Below are 19,470 nucleotides of genomic sequence, written 5' to 3' on the forward strand. Positions count from 1 at the left end.
ATATATATATATATATACCTAAATGACCAATAATTGGTAAATTAATTCACACACACACACACACACACACACACACACACACACACACACACACACACACACATACATATATTTATAATTATTTTTGATTAATTCAAAGGGCCACTTATAATGTTTTGTTTCAAGGCCGTCAGGTTTTTGTCCTTAAAACGCTCTTTTCTGTAAAACTAATTTCTTATGCATCTTATCCCAAGCCTTCATTGATCATGAATGTAATTTTAGTGTGTAACGGAGGCTTGAGCCATTGATATGCAGCTATGAATTGCCTGAGTCTGTGCATCTCTACTAATAGTTAAACTGTAAGTTTAACTGCTTCAAGAACAGCAACATTGCCGTATTCATACTGAGAAAAAAACATTTAGCTTTAGAGTTGTGAACTATATAACCAAAAAAGTCAATCACAGGGCAGCACTGACAAGAGGTTTCTGTGCTTGTGTGTGTCTGCACTGTATGTGTGTGTGTGTGTGTGTGTGTGTGCAGAGAGAGTGGGAGAAAGAAAGTGCTCTTTGCATAGAATATAAATGGTAATTTAGTTAGGAAAACATGGAAATTGTATTTTTTTATCCTGTTGTTGGTCATATATGTTTGCTTGAAATAAACCTTTGAAATAACTGAAATAAATTGATTTGTAACTGTAATGTGGAACTACTTCAAAGCTGTAATCAAAAATAAATTGCACACCCTAAAACATTTGTCAACCAATCAGAATCAAGCATTTAAAGGCACAATATGTAAGATTTTTTAATTAAAATATCCAAAAACCACTAGAACAGTGTTCATCGTATTGCATCGGCTGTGGAGATGAAGACGACAACTCCCATGATTCCACACTCAGTCACGGCGTCATCAATCAAACTACGCCTTTTTTCTCTGTTTATTTTGAATACGCGCCCTCTAGCGGTGAAAATTACAGATTGTGCCTTTAACAGCCCCATAGTATAAATATATATGCATATATAAAATCATAAAAATCATAAATCAAGTTAATCACATAGTCACATGTACGTATTGATGTTTTTGGTGGTAACTTGGGCTAGCTGTTTCCCACTGGCTCTCAGCTCTGGGTGTGTGCCACGTGTTTAACATATCAGATATTGGACAATAGGGGCTTGTTATGTGATACATGTTGTAAGAACTGTGTGAGAAAATCACATCACACTGTTTCAGCTCACTTTCTGTACATTTACGACTCAATCCCCCTCTCTGTGTAATCAGTGCCTTCACTTAGAGAGGAATGCAGGCACTATGAAAGAAATGATCTCATACATAAAGCCTCAAAGGCGCAAGATTTTTTCAGAATTATTTTTTAGTACATTAATAATGAATTATAGTAATTATCATTTAATACGGATTGAATGAGAGGGAGGATTGACTCATTCTCTTTATTTTAGTCACGTACAAAAGATTGTATTTGCATTTCAAATTAGCCATCATTATTTAATAAATATGATTAAATCTAAATTCACATCTAAATTAACTGGTTATATTCAAGTTTACAATATTATTTAACAGAACTGAATCAACATAAATATATTCTATTATACCAACAACAACAAAAATAGCGCTTTATAATAACAATCACGTTACCACTTTTTACAGTGTCAGTACTGGGGCAAAATAATACAATCTTGATCTACGTTATCTCATGTTGTGCACATTCTATTGTGTTGATAAGAAAGGCGACTTTGTCAGATTAAGTGCAAAACTGAAGTGTTGGTGTCTTTGCAGTCTCAGATTTATAAGAACACTTTTTTGAGACTCTAGTTACTAGCACAGTTTGTTTTGACTTGATATTTTGTGCTTTAATTTAATTTTACTTATGTTCTCATTTTTGTTAAATGTAGGCTTACATTTTAAAAGGAAAAAAAAAATAGTAAAAGTTACTAGTAATTTTCTGCCAGGACATTATCCGTTAAGTTTACAGATATTTACTTTAACCGTGAAACACAACATAATGCAATGCATGAGTAAAACATCTGTTAAAATCAATGCCGAAAATGCTATCATATAGACATTTAGTATAATGTGAAAGCTGTGTCCTAAAGAAAAATGAGTTAAGAATCACGGATGTAGATCCCTAATCCGTAATAATGTGTCTTTCCAATCCATGTGCTTGTCCTGTAATAAATCAAACTGTAGTTTCTCAATGGAGTGATCGAGTCCCACCACAGCTTGACATCACTGCATGCTTCACTTCATAAAAGAGCTGAAAACAGGTTCTTTAACTGCTGGGACAGTAAGGATGATATGCTTGTGACTCTATAATGGCAAAAGTGATTTAGGAACAACTCCAGTGATAGTACTGGTGGAATAAAAGCAGAAACATGTTTTTGATATTAAAGGGTTAGTTCACCCAGAAATGAAAATTAGGCTGTGTTTTACTCACCCTTGAAGCTTGAAAGATCAAAAACAATTTTTAATATAAATCCGACGGGATTCGTCTGAAAGAAGAAAGTCATATACACCTAGGATGCCTATGAAAGTATATGACTTTCTTCTTTCAGATGAATCCAGTCGGAGTTATATTAAAAATTGTCTTTGATCTTTCACTGGCGCAAACTAGATTCAAGTGATTATTACATTTTGAACATGGATATTTTTCTTACAAAAACGCATCGATTCACTACAGGAGGTCTTTGTTCACCCCCCGGAGCCGTTTGAGACACTTATTTTTATGCATGGGCGCTTTATCACATCTGTCTTTATGTTTCCGGGGATTCTTTCTGTGTTGTCTCCAGGTATCTATTGCACTGCTTACCTCTTCTCAAGCAGAATGGTTTGCATTTTGGAGCAGAGTTCTTGGCCAGGCGAATTGGATTCTGCCGCGAACCGGCTGCCAATTGAGAAAAGAGCTGTGCCATAAAGTAACGCTGCTACGTATTGTTTATTAAAACAAACATTGTGCCGTTAAGAAAAGAAAAGCCAGAATTGTGAGATATAAACTCGTAGTTGTGAAGGGCTTTTAACAAAGAAGGAAGGAAAGAGTTGAGTATTAGAACGGGTCTTTGTTCTCTTTGAACAGAAAGACAGCGCTCCACAAACCTGCATGTTTCACACTCAATTGAATCTCTCATTCAGATCATTATGTCCATTCATTAGCACGGGGAGAACAGGCCAAAGCCTGCCACAAAAGCAAACACAACAGAGCAGTCTGGGAGGCCAGGCATTACACTCTACAAATAACATACTTTAGCAGGAAACGGACAATTATTTAGACTGTATATAATACTTCCCCATCTACAATTGATTCTATCACAGGGCAAATTATATGTACATAAATATCTAAATGTGCTAAAAAAAAAAAATCCGCAACACTTCAGTTTAGGGACCTATTCTCACTATTAACTAGCATGCACATTACTACCATATTGGCTATTATTATTATTATTATTAACATTAATATTAAGCATTACAAAATATTTATTTTGTTTTATTATAATTTCATTAACAAAATCAACAACTAAATAAACACATTAATTAATTAATCAATTAATTTATTATTATTATTATTATTATTATTATTATTAACCTTAGAACTGGCACTTTTTATTTATTTATTTAGTTTTATTTTATTTTTTTATTTTTTTGGCATCAAAACAGATATCTCACATCATTCATATGTATTTCATTTTTATTCTAGACTAGCTATTGATTCACACATTGGTTTTGGTAACTTATTTATAAAAAATGTTTGAACTCTTAGATCTTCAATATAGCAGTTGCTGCACAAAATGCCACCATGGTAGCTGCTGAGGGCTTGAGAGACGCTGAAGAATGAGAAGAGATTGAATGCAATGATGGAGTTCATTAAGAGAAGAGGGACCCCCTTCACTCCCACCACAGCTGTTCTGTCCAGCAGTTCAGAATAAGTCTGTCCTGCGAAACGAACACATTCCTGTGAAGCCCGCTCCCGTCACCCAGAGAAACCAGCTGCTTCTGTGCCGCTTATTCCTACAGACACCAGCTGGAAAACCAGAGAATAGAACAGACGTACATAAGAGCTTCAGAGAAAATACAACAGATCCTGTTCTTGCTGAAGAGAGGCAATGTGATATTTATTAATAAATAGATTAGATGCATATCAAATATCTTTAAAAAAATTTTTTAGAGCATGTGGATTGTGACATTTTTAGCTCTGTAGTTATTAAAGCCAGCTTTTTAAAGAAAAGAAAAGAAAAGAAAAGAAAAGAAAAGAAAAGAAAAGAAAAGGAATATCACATATGACCTCCTTAACATCTCATTTGTTTCCCCTGGACAGTAATAGGAAGCAAATGAAGAGGTCTTCTGTTTCTCAGATTTTATTTTTCTAGCTATTGCATGTAATCTCACAACAATCTCTCAAACTCTGCTCAGATTTTTTATATTCAGTACTCTTGAGATCTTAATATGAACTTAAACAATTATATTTTTTATTATCTGAGCTAGCTATGATATCTAGCTACATTCATTTTTATAGCTTTGTAATTCTATGTCAACAGTTACAAATATTTACGAGAAACACTTGAGGCAAAGTTGATGCTCAAAGGAATAGTTCACCCAATTATTATTATTATTTTTTATAAACAGTGCTTGATCTGTGCATATTTCTCTCCTGAGTCAGATGAGACCATTTGGAGAAAACAATATTATGGATAGAGGACTTATTTGTCTGCTGGAAACAACCGTTTGAAGTTAAAAACGTCTTGATGGATTTGTTTATTACAAACATGCAGTTTTTCACTTCACAAGGCATTAACTGATGGACTGGAGTGGAGAGGATTACTTGTGGATTATTGTGATGTTTTTATCAGCTGTTTGGACTCTCATTCTGATGGCACCCATTCACTGCAGAGATTGCTGAGCAAGTGATGTACTGCAACATTTACCAAATCTGTTCTGATGAAGAAACAATCTCGGATGGCTTGAGTGTGAGTTAATTTTCAGCAATTTTTCATTTTTTGAGTGTGAACAATTCCTTTAAATGAAACAAACAAGTCTCTGGAAAGAGCAACCAAAGAAGCACATTGTTTCTAAGGAGTAATGGAAATGATGTTTTACAGCACCAAAAAAATTAGAAATTAAAAAGAAAAATCTGTTTATGATCTTAAAGAAGTGAATATATATACTCTAGCAGAGTGATTTATTGTTGCTGAAGCACATGCAGCAGTATAGAGCTGCACCTGCTGTGAACTGGGATCCTTCGGTGGAGAGGATGTAAGGCTAAAGGTCAGAGGTCAGCTGTACTTATGAAGGAGGTAAAGATTAACGCATGAGATGCGAAAATATCCCCAGAAATCATTAGCTCACTATGGTAAACGCTTGATGTTTTTCTACATATATGTGCTTGTGGGTAAAAAAGCAAAAGAGGGTTCAGATAGAAAGTTGGAATCAATTTTTGCGGCATCAAGCAAAGGCTTCATTCACAACATCCAGCCACAGCTGGCAATCATTTGCTAACTGACTCCTTTGACAGCTGTGGTCCTCTGGGAGTGAATTACTGAGGGCTTTACCTTTAACACCCCATGCACTGAGCTCATAACCCCAGCACTGCCTCCCACAGCAGCCTTACAACACGCTGGGAAGACTCTACCTTACAGCATGAATGAAACAAAGATGTCAATAAAAGGAAACAGAAAACACACAGATATTATTTGTATTTGGAAACACAGCTGAGATGTCTATGTGAAACACTTAAAGATTCTGCTCCCACATTAAGTTTGTCCCTTTCATAAAGATATAGTAAGTATAGTATAAAGTTCTCTTCTTTACTTTTTTGTTGTTGTTGGATGTTTCTAATGCAAGGGTGAATAAGTTCAATAGCATGAAAATATATTATAATATAAAATATTGAAGTATGTGCATACATGCATGCTATATTTGATATTTTTATGCTCATTCCTATATATAGTGATAAGCAAACATTACAAATTTGAACATTTAATAATAATGTATGAAATATTTCTGAGTGAATATGATCTCAAAATATAATATCAAATATTAATATTATAATATATTTGTGTGTGTGCTGTATATATTGTGCTGTGTATATTGAGTGATTAAATATCTACTGACAGTAATTTAACAAGTTTAAGAAATTGGAACATGTAATTATTTTATTGTTGTTTAATGGCAAATATTACATGAAATATAGTATTTGCCATCCAATCTCTTTTAACTGACCAATGGTCCACAATTTCACCATTTTATGTTCTTCACACACACACACACACACACACACACACACACACACATTAGAACTGATCACTGAAAGGTTCTTTGAGGAACCAGAAATGGTTCTTCTATGGCATCACTATGAAACCCCACTTTTGAAACCTTTATTTTTAAGAGTGTACACTGTGTAAACAGGCTTTAAGAAACCGATTATTGGGAGATAAACCAACTACATACACCTCTGCCCATCATAGTACACAAAAAAAAGAGGTGAAGAGCATATTTCCATACATATATGAAGAGGTTAGCTGCAAAAACAGTTAACTCAGTTTTTATTAATTTTCTTAAATCATGTTTTTATTCTGTTATCTTGTTTTTATTGTGTTAGTTAGCTGTATTTTGTTTTTTGTTATTATTATTTAATCAAAACAACCCAACTGCAGTTTGAATAAATAATTCAATATATATTAAACATTAGACAAAAATGTAAACATTAAATTGGCTATTGGCTAATTTTCTAGTTGGGTTAATTCATTTAAAAGATATAACATTTTATGTTGTACACATTTCTCAAATTTCTTCATAGCTGAATTCATTACTGCTAGCTCAGAGATTGAAAGATGCTTCCCTCGTGAGTGTGCTCTGAAAGACATGCAGAGCTCCTGTTGTTCAGTCTGTGTAGAGAACCTTGAGCTTCATTATCCCAGAGTGCTCTCTGATGTTTTTCTCAAAGAAACTGAGTTGGTTTTGCAGACGCACAAAAAGAGAGAGAAAAACACAAGTGGGTGGGCTATTGTTGCCCGCCTCGCCAACCTTAATGAAATTCCAAACTTCCTCTCATCCTCCCTTTATTAGTTAGTGTGTGTGATGTAAGGAAGAACAAGTACGCACTTCTACTTTTTACACACTTTTTAACGCATTACATAGGGAATTTTCGAAAAGCCATACAACCTGATCAACTCTATGCGAAGGAGATGTGTTGCACTGCGTGAGGCAAATGGTGGTCACACCAGATGGTTTTCGGACCCCTCCTGGACCCCCCAATACAGTAAAACTGCACATTTTAGAGTGGCCTTTTATTGTGGCCAGCCTAAGGCACACCTGTGCAATAATCATGCTGTCTAATCAGCATCTTGATATGCCACACCTGTGAGGTGGATGGATTATCTCGGCAAAGGAGAAGTGCTCACTAACACAGATTTAGACAGATTTGTGAACAATATTTGAGAGAAATAGGCCTTTTGTATACATAGAAAAAGTCTTAGATCTTTGAGTTCAGCAAATGAAAAATGGGGGCAAAAACAAAAGTGTTGCATTTATAATTTTGTTCAGTGTATATAAATGCAGACATATGTAGAAAACATTCACATTAGCCTAACTAAAACGTATCGTCATTGTAATCTAATATATATTCATGCATGTATTATGTACTTTGGAGGAAGTTTTATATTTCTAAAACACCCAGACGCCGTTACAATGTTTTCATCTGAACATCACTGCTTAATTCATCAACAATTTAACACCCATTACCTGCCAAAGGCAGCGTGTTAAGCCGCAGCTGCGCGCATTTTCCGGCGGATTTGCGAGCGCTTAATGGAAATTACGCACTTTGAGGAAAGACGGAACCATTTGTAATCGTCACAACAAAAGACTGCGCTCAACCTGGCTGACCAGTGGAGCTGTACACTCATCCTGTAATTGCAGGCTTCCCCTAAGAACTTCAGTGCTTTGGCCAGGCCACAAATGAGAGGTTGAACCACTTCCAACATCAAACAAAGAAGGTCTACAAGAGCTCCCATCAAGACTTTCAAAGGAGTCTGTCATTTTTAACATGCTGAAGCCTCTGACTGTCATGGCTCATGATCTATCAGAGGAATGCCCAGCGCTGATTTCATGAGAAAGGGAAAGTGTGAACAATGCATCTTTAATCTCTGCCAGTCTCATTCCAGGCGTGTGTGTGTGTGGGTGTGTATATGTGTGTGTGTGTGTGTTATTCACTATACTCAGATAACAGCCACAATGAACCGATGTGAAGAAGGGAAAGGAAATGTTTTTACTCATGTTCTTACATGTAATGGAACAAATAAGTCAACAACAGAAACATCCACTATGTATTAATATCATAAATGTCCTTATAATAAAATAAATAAATAAATAAAATAGCATGCAGAGCAAATAAAAAAAATCATTATTTATTATTATAGTGGTCATTAAGCGTTATTTATTAATTAAAGCATAATTTATAGTTCCTGAATTAAAACTGAAAAACGCTTACAATAAAGATTACAGAGAAACGGTGTCACTGGCGCCACCTGCTGATTAGAGTATTACATCACACATTTTTTACAATCTACATATAGAAACATTAGCAAAAACCCCTTAGACCCAGCTTAAATAATATCTAAATAAAAATCATAGTAAATAAATAAATACATTATATTTGATCTAACCTTACATTACTTAAATTATTCATTTACTTTTCTTTTTTGTTGTGAAACAATGTACACTGAAAACAATTTGGTGTAGGATTTAATTTAAATAATTGTAACTCAAAAATTGTTAGTAAATTTCACAAATAATTACAAAGAAATGACAGCCTACATTAAATTAAACATTACATTTTGATGTACAAAGAAATAAATAGTATTTTTATTTTCCAATAATGAACTCCAATAATGTTTTTTTTTGTACTGCTTCAGAAAAATCTGTTTCTGCAAGTGTTCTTTTTTGCATCGAGAAGATTTTGAATTAGTTTTTTTTTTGTATTATCCATTTTCATTTTAATTTTAGTTAGCTTTAGTAATTTTGTTGTGGGTTTTTGTCATTTTAATTTGTTAATGTTAGCTTTTAACATGTGTGTGTGTGTGTGTATATATATATATATTTTTTTTATTTATTTTTTTTTTTTTTTTACATTTTTTTAAATTTTTTAATTAAGATTTTTTTACATTTTTTAATTAAATTAGTTATTTAAATTAGTTATTTTACATACAAGAAGTTAAACTAAATGAAACTACAAATTTTGCCATGGCAACTAGCTGAAATAAAATATATTTTAAATTATATCTCACTTAACATTGATTGTATTCCAAGTAACATTTAAAAAATATATATTTTTATGTTTTACCATGATAACCCTGGTTCTTACTGTGTAGTGAGGTAGATTAGTAATTTTTAAACGAATCAGTAAATGCTTAGGACATCATTAACTATTAACGAAGATCATTCTTAATAAAGAATAATAAATATAAATAGGCTAATATTAAAATAATAATTGAATGTAATAAAATAAAATATGACAGTAGGTAAAAGACTATGCCTATTGATTTTAAAATCAGGACTCTCCTGCAATATACAGGCCTTCAGCAGAAATAAGATCTTTCATGCAATAATTCAGTCTTCTTTACTAAAGGAGTAATATAGTTCTAACTAATTACCATCTGGAACAGTAATGAATTATTGCACTATAGCCACTAGGAGGTAGTATCACACCAAAAACTACCACAGCTCTGTAACATGCCTTTACCCGTAGGACTTTGAATTGAAAACACAGCTGCTACAAAACAATATTAATGTCACATTATGTATCCAATACATTTAGATTTTACTGTTAAATGAGAATGTATGCAAAGGCTACCCATTTCAAATAAAAACAGTAATGATGGTGATTTGAATGCTTTTGGTGCATTAGCTCCGCAAAGCCGATAATATAGGCTTGACTGACTAAATAAGAAAACATTATTTATTTATCTATAATTTCATTTACTTTACTTTTTTAATTTTAATAAGACTACCAGACCAGACACTGACATCGGACAGAATGTCCCAGATCTCAAGAATGGTTTGCATGTCTCTCAAAAGCCTTTATGGAATTTGACTACAAGCCACGACTGTGCACATCAGGTATGTGACAAACCGATGTCTTGCGGCTGAAGTGCACACATGGAGGAGCACGTTTACCGTCAAACAGCGCGTTCAGGTGCACAGCATTTGCATATGCTACTGACAATTAATAACGAGCAGCAGTAAACAGCTCGTCTCATTCTCTGTTCCTCGTTTACATTTATAGGCCAGTGGCCGATAAAGGTTATTTGGGTGCTAGAGGTTAAGAAGTACTTCTGGTACCACGCCTTGCCCTAATAAAGAGGACACACAAGTGAGAGCCGCAGGGGTGATGAGTGGAGCAGATAAACTCCTCCAGCCTCTTTCACCAAAGCCACTCTGAATCAGAAAAGAGCGAACTGACGAGATCAAAATGTCTCCAGCAGTACAGTGTTTTTCACTACATTTACAAATCAATTATTGTTTATGCATTTAAGATGTAAGACTTAAGACAGCCACGTCTTGACTTCCACATACACGACTATATATTGAAATATTATTGAATGGTTCTTTGCAGCAGCTTTGGTTCAGCAAAGAACCATTTTCTTGTCAAGAACTAATTTAAGTTAGCTGGTTCAAAAGTTACATTACAGTAGCTACATTTCGTTGCATTACAGCTTCTTCAGATAGGCTACTGGGTTCTTGTTCTTTAAAGCACTAGTAGTTTGTTTCATACGACTTGTTGTGAAACTAAAAACGGTTATTTTTAAAGTTTTTCTTTCTAATTTTAACCTTTATTTTTAAGTGTCATTCACGTAAAAAAACACGCAGTTGTTACCTTAACGTAAACAACTACATTCTAATAGCCTATGACTCTTATAATGGGATAACCTAATGTCGATTTAGTCATATTAAATAATAGAATGTACTTGAAACTGACGTTTATTAGAATTAAAACGATGAAGGCTACCCTATTTAAAGAGTTCCGTGTTTGCGCTATTTTAATGTAGTTTTTTAATGCAACGAGAAAACATGCGTAATTCTGTTCTACTAACTTGCACAGACGCTCAACCTACTTCACTGCAGCTCTACTAAAATGTCTGCAACATTTCATATCTTCATTACCACTATAACAGCCCAAATGCTGAAAGTTTGGAGACGCTAAGGCGCGAGGCGGAGAACAGTCGTTGCTTCGCCCTCAGGGCTGGAGAGAGAGAAAAACAGAGAAGCGAGGAGCCAATAGGAGCCGAGCGTCCACCCATGTGCCCTATAATTCAGAGTTTCTCATACTAGATCCCTGCCGTTACCTTCAGTGCCTCAACCGAGGGAGTTCGAGAAAGCAGCTCATCTAGGATTTTGTGTTATAGAGGCATCGTCCTGAACTAAACGTCTGCATGGTTTGTTCAAGTCTGCCCTGGAAATAAAGTGGACGATCGTTGTTGTTTTTTTCTCCCTCTAACGGATGAGTGGACCGACATATGACAGGAAGATACCCGGTATTTCAACCGATCTTTCAGGCTCTATGAGTTGCCATCCGACTTCTAAGGACTCTCCGACTCGTCCAGAGTCATCGGCTACAGACATGGGTTATTACAGCAGCCATCACGAATATTACCAGAGTCTTCCATACCCTCAACAGATGAATTCATATCATCAGTTTAATCTGTCTGGGATGGGGGCATCAGCTGGACCTTACCACACCAAGACAGAGTACCCTTACAATACTTACAGACAATATGGACATTACAACAGAGACCTGCAGACGCCACCTCAAAGCGCAGGTGAGATTTTAAAATATGTATTTTGATTATTTTTTAAATATGCCAGAGGTATGCACTTAAAAAAAAAAAAAAAAAAATCGGCAGCATTTTTCTTCTTAATATCGGTATAAAATAGGCATCTTCTAAAGATGATAAAATTGTGTTTTGAGCGGCTCGATTAGCCTACACTCTAAAAAATGCTGGGTTGTTTCAACCCAACTTTGGGTCAAATATGGACTAACCCAACCGTTGGGTTAAATTTTTACATTACATTTTTAACCCACAAGTTGGGTTAGTCATATTTGACCCAAAGTTGGGTTGAAACAACCCAGCATTTTTTAGAGTACTAAGAAGAGTTCGCGATTCTCTTGAAAAAAATATAAATAATTTAGAGTTATTTGCTTGTTTTGTTGTTTTGAACATTTTACTCTGTATTATTATCCCACTAAAGTCGTTTATTTAAATGATTGTTATACATGAAATATATGTAAGCAGGGTAGAAAGTTCCCTCTACTTTATCACAAGAGATTTGCGGTCGCTGTAAAACAATTAGGCTATGACATTTTCATTGCATCTGTAACACGATTAATCATTATTACTCGGTGCTGAGTCTAGGCTAGATGTCACGGTATATTTTATTGTTGAAGTAGGCCTACAAATGACTAGATATGCTACAGCCATTAAACTTGAAGATGATTTAACTATATTCTCAAACGGGCATTTCTTTATCTGATAGCTACTGCCTACCACAGCTGACATACATTTTATTTTACTCATATAATGTCGCTTGTTTAACTTTCAAGATACAGATTTGTTTAATTGATGAATTTCAGTGACTTTTTAATTTGCGTCACAATCCCAAAATGAAACCAATCGGTTTTCGGCTTCCTTTTAGGTCCTGTAACCAACCTACTTTGCCATAACGTGGTCTATAATTTTATTCTTTCCAGTCAAAGAGGAACCAGAGACTGAAGTTCGGATGGTAAACGGAAAACCCAAGAAAATCCGCAAGCCGCGCACCATTTACTCGAGTTACCAGCTCGCCGCACTGCAGCGCCGCTTCCAGAAGGCGCAGTATCTGGCGCTGCCGGAGAGAGCCGAGCTCGCCGCACAGCTGGGGCTCACGCAGACACAGGTAATAGGCTACTGGAGCTCAAATTCATTTACAATTCTGTTGACATAATTACTGGGCTGCCACTTGACATTGCGTTTACAGCTTAGAGCACTTCTATCGCTGACACTGAGCACACTGAGATAAGTAGCAAGCTTATCAGGTCATAACGCGTTGCTCATGTCAGATGTGTTGAAATGTTATTGCTCATATTCTTACCACCGTAATTAATAAATTAATAATTGTTATTTATTTGCAGTGCTTGCAACAAAAATACGTGGAAATCACTTTGTTTCGTTATGTTTTCAAAAGATATCGCCATGGAAAGTGTTACAGCCTACAGGATATTACAAATCGACATTTTATTTTCGTCTGAACATAATTATGGGCAATATATGCACTGTCAAAAAATATTGTCATCATTATGTTCTAATAACATCTTTGTTTCTATTCATTTAAGAATATTTTTTATAAATGATTGAATGATTTGATTCAAAATGTCAGCGTTTATACATTATACAGTGACTGTTTTAAATCATTTCGGCTTTGTTAAGGTTTTCAAAATTATATTAATTTTATAAATGTAGCCTAAAGGTATTTTCGTGGGGTTGGCTGTGGAGGCAAACGTCACATATCTAAAAAACTTTTAAATACTAAAGTGTTTGTCATATATTAGTGATCTGTACAATTATAATTACGTTACATACATAATAAATGGTCAAAAAATGATCAGAAATTACCTCCTTGATCGTCTATTCGGTAGGCCTCGACCCTATTTATCGAAAGGTGAACGTGCTTTGACATGTAACTTGTAATCTATATTTTTTGAAATATTACTGAAATTATCAAACCATGTTGTTTTGTATATGTACAAAATAAATAAATAATACATAGGTCTACATGTACCAAGATCTCCCAACATTTTGTTTTTAAGTCTCTGATCCCCCAAGCCTTTCGTAACCAGTTCAAAGTAGAAATACTTAGGCCTATCACTTTAGCACCACTTTAGTTTTCTTAATTCAGTTTAATCAAAGAGTCGTTTGAGTTAATATTGTTTACAATGTCCAAAAGAAAACTGACGTGAATCGTTATTTTTTATTGTTTATTTTTTCTGGAACAGGTCAAAATCTGGTTCCAGAATCGGAGATCCAAGTTCAAGAAACTTTACAAGAACGGCGAAGTTCCGCTGGAGCACAGCCCGAACGCCAGCGACTCCATGGCCTGCAACTCGCCTCCATCCCCGGCTGTTTGGGACAATAACGCGCACTCTAGCCAGGTCAACCGGGGGCAGATCCCCCAGCCAGCCCTCAGTTCCACACCCCCCTACATGGAAGATTACAGCAATCACTGGTACCAGCAGGGATCACATTTACAGCATCCAGTGCACCACCCAGGACCACCACAGAGCGTGGGGGCCGTGTATTAATAGACACTGATGGAAGAGTTTAATATAAGAGGGAAAAGACTTTTGAAAAACTCAATATAAATAAGCTGAGAGATGCTCCGCGAGTATCTGGAGTGGAACAGCACACCTGTGTTTGGCGTTTTGTGGACTGTTTAAACGCATATATGTCGATATATGAATGCTTTGTGTTGAAATAACAGTAGTGTGATATTAATAATAACAATGTTTCAATGTGTCCCGGCTACTCAGACCTATTTCATATGCACATAGGTGTAGGTTAAACAATGTAAAGGAAGTTTGGAAGTGGTTTTAAATTATTATGTTTTATGACTTCCTTTATTTTCATGTTTTGTTCATTGATAGGTGAATATTAAAAATGTTTTAAAGAACAATTGAACCCCAAATTGTGTCGTTATCAGCCTCACCACCCACAATGTGGGCTGGTGTTGCGCGCGCGTCAGAGACTCAGGACATAAGTTATATAGACTTGTACTAAATGTTGAAAGCTGTACATATGTGTTTAAATAAAGCAGAACCACTAAATTCGTGTTACTTCGAAAGACAGAGACTGCACGCGGGTGCTCGAACCATTTTTTATTCCTGTAAGTAGTTTTATTGTTATTCTGTCAAACTGAATAAATGCGACTTGAAAATATTTCCTCTGTTTGCTTTCTGTCAGGGCCTATCTTTATGAGTTGCACAATTCCGTTTGTAATTATTTACAATCTAAGGTTTGCAGTGATATCGCACTGTTTGGACTCTTAGGGAAGGGTTAAGTCAGACAGATGCTATTTTGTGATGTGTTTGCATGCATAAGCCTGGTAGGGCTGCGTGCAAAGAGGCTGTAGGAGGCGACAGGCGAGCAGACATGTTGGAGTCACTGGATTTTATTAGTATTCTGTTGGCATTTAACATGTTCCCTCCCAGATTCCACCTTTCCGCGGTTTTGGTTTCTTTTCATACACTCTTAAAAATAAAGGTGCTTCAAACGGTTCTTCAAGCGATGCCATAGAAGAACCATTTTTGGTTCCACAAAGAACCATTCAGTCAAAGGTTCTTTAAAGAACAATCTCTTTCTGGTTCTTCTATGGCATCGTGAAGCACCTTTATTTTTAAGAGTGCACCAATACATATTATCGGTCTTTAAGACCGTGTAATGACTTTATGTAGCCTAATAATGCACGTAGAATATCCACATAAGTAGCCTACAGGCTAACACATTCAAAGTTCCTGTCCATTCGAATTTAGGGTATTTTTAACTCGACCCTCACGTGGCAAACGAAGCAATAGAATGCGTCCGTATTGTCACATGTTTTGTTTATTTTACGCTTTTGTCTCTTAGACAACAAATTCAATTAGAATGTGAAAAGGTTTGCGCAGTCTCAGGTAGCCTATGTCTGCTGGGTTGGTGCGTTTCTGGTGGTCTTGAGTTTACCAGCATCAGATGTTTTCTGGAAGAATTTATTTCCTGTAAGTCCTACTGAAAACACGTGTTGTTGATGTTTATTCAAGGAAGTTGGCTAGAAATCGTTCAGCCGATGCCAAAGCATCACGCAGAAATTAGGTGTGAAAAAAATATATTATGCGTCATGAGGCTTTAAAGGTTTTTAAGGTGCTAAAAATCAGATGGAATAAATACATTTAAAAAGTAAAAATAGACAATGGTCGTTTTATGTGCTCTATAATTTAGGCTACTCATAACTGACCATTAAAGGTTTGGGTAACAATTTATATTAAAAGACTGCATCATACAAACGTTACATAAGGCTAGGCTACATTCATTTATGAAACTGGAAATCGGTTTTATGACCTTTCTAATTATTTTAGTGTACATTGATGATCTGTTATTAATCGTATAATGGAAAATTGATGGTTAATGTTTAAAAGATATTATTGTGTAAAGTGTTACCCTGACTAAAATCGAAATTATAAAGATGTCATGCATTACTTAAGCGTCATGCCTGTACAATTAAACGTACGTAGGCCTAGCACGTAGTGTTCCGACAACATCATTCATTCATCTTGTGTTGTGCTTTTAATGTTTCAGACAGCTTGTTTACTTTCGGCTTTTTTGTGTTTTTAATTATAGGCTAACACATTCAATTAAATATAATAAAACAACATACGGTACGCATATCAGACCTTCAGAAAATTTTAATTGTTAGGTGTTGTCTGAACACCTTGTGCTTTATGTAGTTTAATTAATTAACCAATCTGCTACTTCACAGAAAAAGGGACGTGTATGATGAAAGACATGTTAAAACGCTCGGCTTCTTGTATCATGACTGTGAAAAACAGAAAACAGACTTCATTCAAGTTTGTAGGTCTTGCAGCATGCCCTTTGGGTTTACGTGGAATGGGCGCAAAACCATAATTTGAACCACAGAAACCATAAATAATCTGGTTTCATGCAGGAATCATACGACTAACCGCTAATGCGGTTCATCATTCAACCCCCTTACGCGGACTGTGACTAAAACGTGATCCAATATGCAAATAAGTTGAATTTTCATGACTGGAATCCTAAATAGAGCTATTCGTATATTCAAATATAGGCCTATCGCCTATATTATATTATTTTTATTCATCAGTGATGTATTTTAGAACAGACTTTTTTCCAAGTTCGTAGATTGGTTCTACGTGTTTATGGCTGGTTATTAAAATGTATTTTCAATGTCTCCTATAAAGTAGGCTATGATATTGGAATATCAATGTATCCACCATTCTCTTGGGAATATTAATATGGAGATGAGTAATTTGTGGGCACTCACATGGACCTCATGGCAAACACAGCAGTGCCTCTTTAGGACAAAACGTTGGGAAAAGTCAAAAATTCTCTTAAAAATAAAGGTTCTTTATTGGCATTGGCAATTCCATGACATGTAGAATCTTTGTGGAAACTTTCCATTCCACAGAAGGTTCTTTATAGTGGAAAAGGTTATTTAGATTTTTAAAATGTTCTTCGCACTAGGAAAAATGGTTATTTTAAGAACTTTTCACTGAAAGGTTCCTCAAGGAACCAAAACTGGTTCTTAGAAAAATGGTTCATTTAAGAACTTTTTAATTAAAGGTTCCTCAAGGAACCAAAAATGAAAACTTGAAAACCCCCATTTGGAATTTTATGGAAATAAAGTAGTTTGAATACTTTCAAATAAATCTTCATTCTGTTTAACAGCAACCGTTGTAGCTTTAGTAACAAGAAGCATAAACAGTCCATTTGCGTGACCAGCACTGTAAATCTTGCATCCAAAAATACCACTTTGATATCCATAGGTGGATGTGGATGCTGATGCTGACAGGGATGAAAAGAAAAAATGTGAGATGCCACTGTAGTTAGATTAATAGCATAATAGATCGAGATGGTTAAGATGGTTGGTTGGTTAACTGTGAGTAATTTCTGGGCATTTCATAGCTATGGAATTAGTCATGAAGATCTTATAATACCCGCCTCGCTGTTGCATGCGATTGAGTTACTCTCCTACCTCCAATAGAGAAGAAAGAGTCATATTCACACCTAAAACCTGTCAGGCCACTTAGTTCTTCTTAAAACATGATAATCCCGTCATCTGTGTACAATGGCCATAGCTCAAACCCTAAGACATTTTATCCCCTCTAATGTGTTTACCACTTTCATGTGAGGAAGCTATGCAGGGTCCATAAAGAAACGACTGCTATCTGTTTGATACAATATTTGCAGTTGTAGTTGGGCCATATGTAACGTATCTGTTTTCCGTTGGGCTTGTTCGTGGTGTGTGGCCTTCAATTACGGGCTATGATCTAGGTGGCGTCGTCTTGGGACGCATCGTTCACTCAGAGAAACCCGTAGCCAAGCTGGGTGTGTGGGCTGACATGGTCACCTCGGCCCCGTGTGCTCCGTCCGTGCCTGAACTGTTGAACTTGAACATGATACTACGATTCAGTGCACCGCAACACCTAAATAAAGATAGGCAGGGCCAATCTTTACATGTTTGACGAGAAACCGTATCCAAAAAATGGCACTGGAGGCCTCTGGGGTGGTTGAACAGGAGGTCAACTGCGGTTGGGACATGCATGTGTTGCCATGTAAAGACAGAGGGCAGCTGCCCGACACCCGCTCAAAGCCCAGGTCCGCAGGCTTCACTCAGCAGCATCGTTCTGCTCCAAATGTAAATAAGTTCAAATGAGAGAGCTTTTCTTGACAGCTGTGAACCACTGAACTCTCTTTCACCCCACAAACCGGCAAAGATTTCGGGAACCGGTTTCGTCCTTGTCCTTCAAATCTACTCCAGGCCTCGAAATCCAGTCGCGAAGATTCGTTTACGCAAACGCTGATGCACTGCAATTAAAACTCGCCAGGCACCTCGAAGTGCTGGAAATCTCTTTAAACCACTATCAGTCCATCCCATCACCCTTTAGTGCCCTCCCAAATCAGCTTCCCACATAATTGCCCTGTTTGAAAGCCCCTTTTCTCTGCTTGTCCGACTTGAGCACCCATTATTCTAATCTCGAGATGTAAAATTGCCCATAATTTCCCTTGTGAGGGCTCGCTACTTCATTCAAAAACACTTGTCTTCTCTTCCCATGACTGTCATCTAAACCGAGCAACATAAACTCCACAAATCAAACTCTGGGAAGGGAGTATATAAAGAGGTGCATGTTAAAATCATTCCATACTTTAAGTGCAGAGAGATGGTTTCCATTTACAGAAGCGTGGTGGATTTTTAAGCGTGGCTTGTCACCTATCGAGGGAGAGCAGGTAAGTGACTCTGAGCTAGTGATTCCGACTAGGACTGTGGAAGTAAGCAAGAAAATACTGATTGTGGGACTGTAGAGTCATCGCAGTAAATCTCCCACAGATGTTGCGGAGGCTCATAAATGTGTATTATTGTACATGATATTAAGAGTTTCATGCAGTAAAAGGTTTTGGAAGAATTTTGTCATTATTGCTCTGTGCATGAGAGTTGCATGTGGCAGGCATTATTCTATCTTATAATAAAATCCACTCAGCAATTTAATTTACATTATTTGTAGTTTGTGATTGATTTATTCCAAGCTGAAAAAAGCCCCACACTGTCCTGAATTGGGTTGGATCTGAAGAGCTTGAAATGACAGAGATGCTTTGTTATATGCCTGTTTAAACAAGGCTGTTTAGACAAGACCCTGTTGAGTGAGTCGGGTCAAAGTCAGGTCAAGTGGACCCCGCA

The 19,470-nt window shown here is 36.1% G+C and overlaps 1 protein-coding gene across 1 annotated transcript; it reads left to right on the top strand.

Annotated features, from left to right (window-relative positions):
- Positions 1-11,336: 11,336 nt before the first annotated feature.
- On the top strand, positions 11,337-14,927 carry dlx3b (distal-less homeobox 3b). Its single transcript, XM_016440811.1, has 3 exons — positions 11,337-11,792; positions 12,722-12,906; positions 14,003-14,927. Exons 1-3 carry the CDS (start codon positions 11,474-11,476, stop codon positions 14,306-14,308), a joined length of 810 nt encoding a protein of 269 aa, XP_016296297.1. The 5' UTR covers positions 11,337-11,473; the 3' UTR covers positions 14,309-14,927.
- Positions 14,928-19,470: the final 4,543 nt, after the last annotated feature.

Source organism: Sinocyclocheilus anshuiensis, unplaced genomic scaffold (assembly GCF_001515605.1).
Source record: "Sinocyclocheilus anshuiensis isolate Anshui unplaced genomic scaffold, SAMN03320099.WGS_v1.1 scaffold454, whole genome shotgun sequence".
Classification (NCBI taxonomy): domain Eukaryota; kingdom Metazoa; phylum Chordata; class Actinopteri; order Cypriniformes; family Cyprinidae; genus Sinocyclocheilus; species Sinocyclocheilus anshuiensis.

Bases quoted from the DNA above. Each gene is read 5' to 3' on its own strand.
- dlx3b (XM_016440811.1), top strand. From the start codon at position 11,474: ATGAGTGGACCGACATATGACAGGAAGATACCCGGTATTTCAACCGAT. The intron at 11,793-12,721 runs GTGAGATTTTAA...TATTCTTTCCAG, and splicing joins GACGCCACCTCAAAGCGCAG to TCAAAGAGGAACCAGAGACT. The intron at 12,907-14,002 runs GTAATAGGCTAC...TTTCTGGAACAG, and splicing joins TGGGGCTCACGCAGACACAG to GTCAAAATCTGGTTCCAGAA.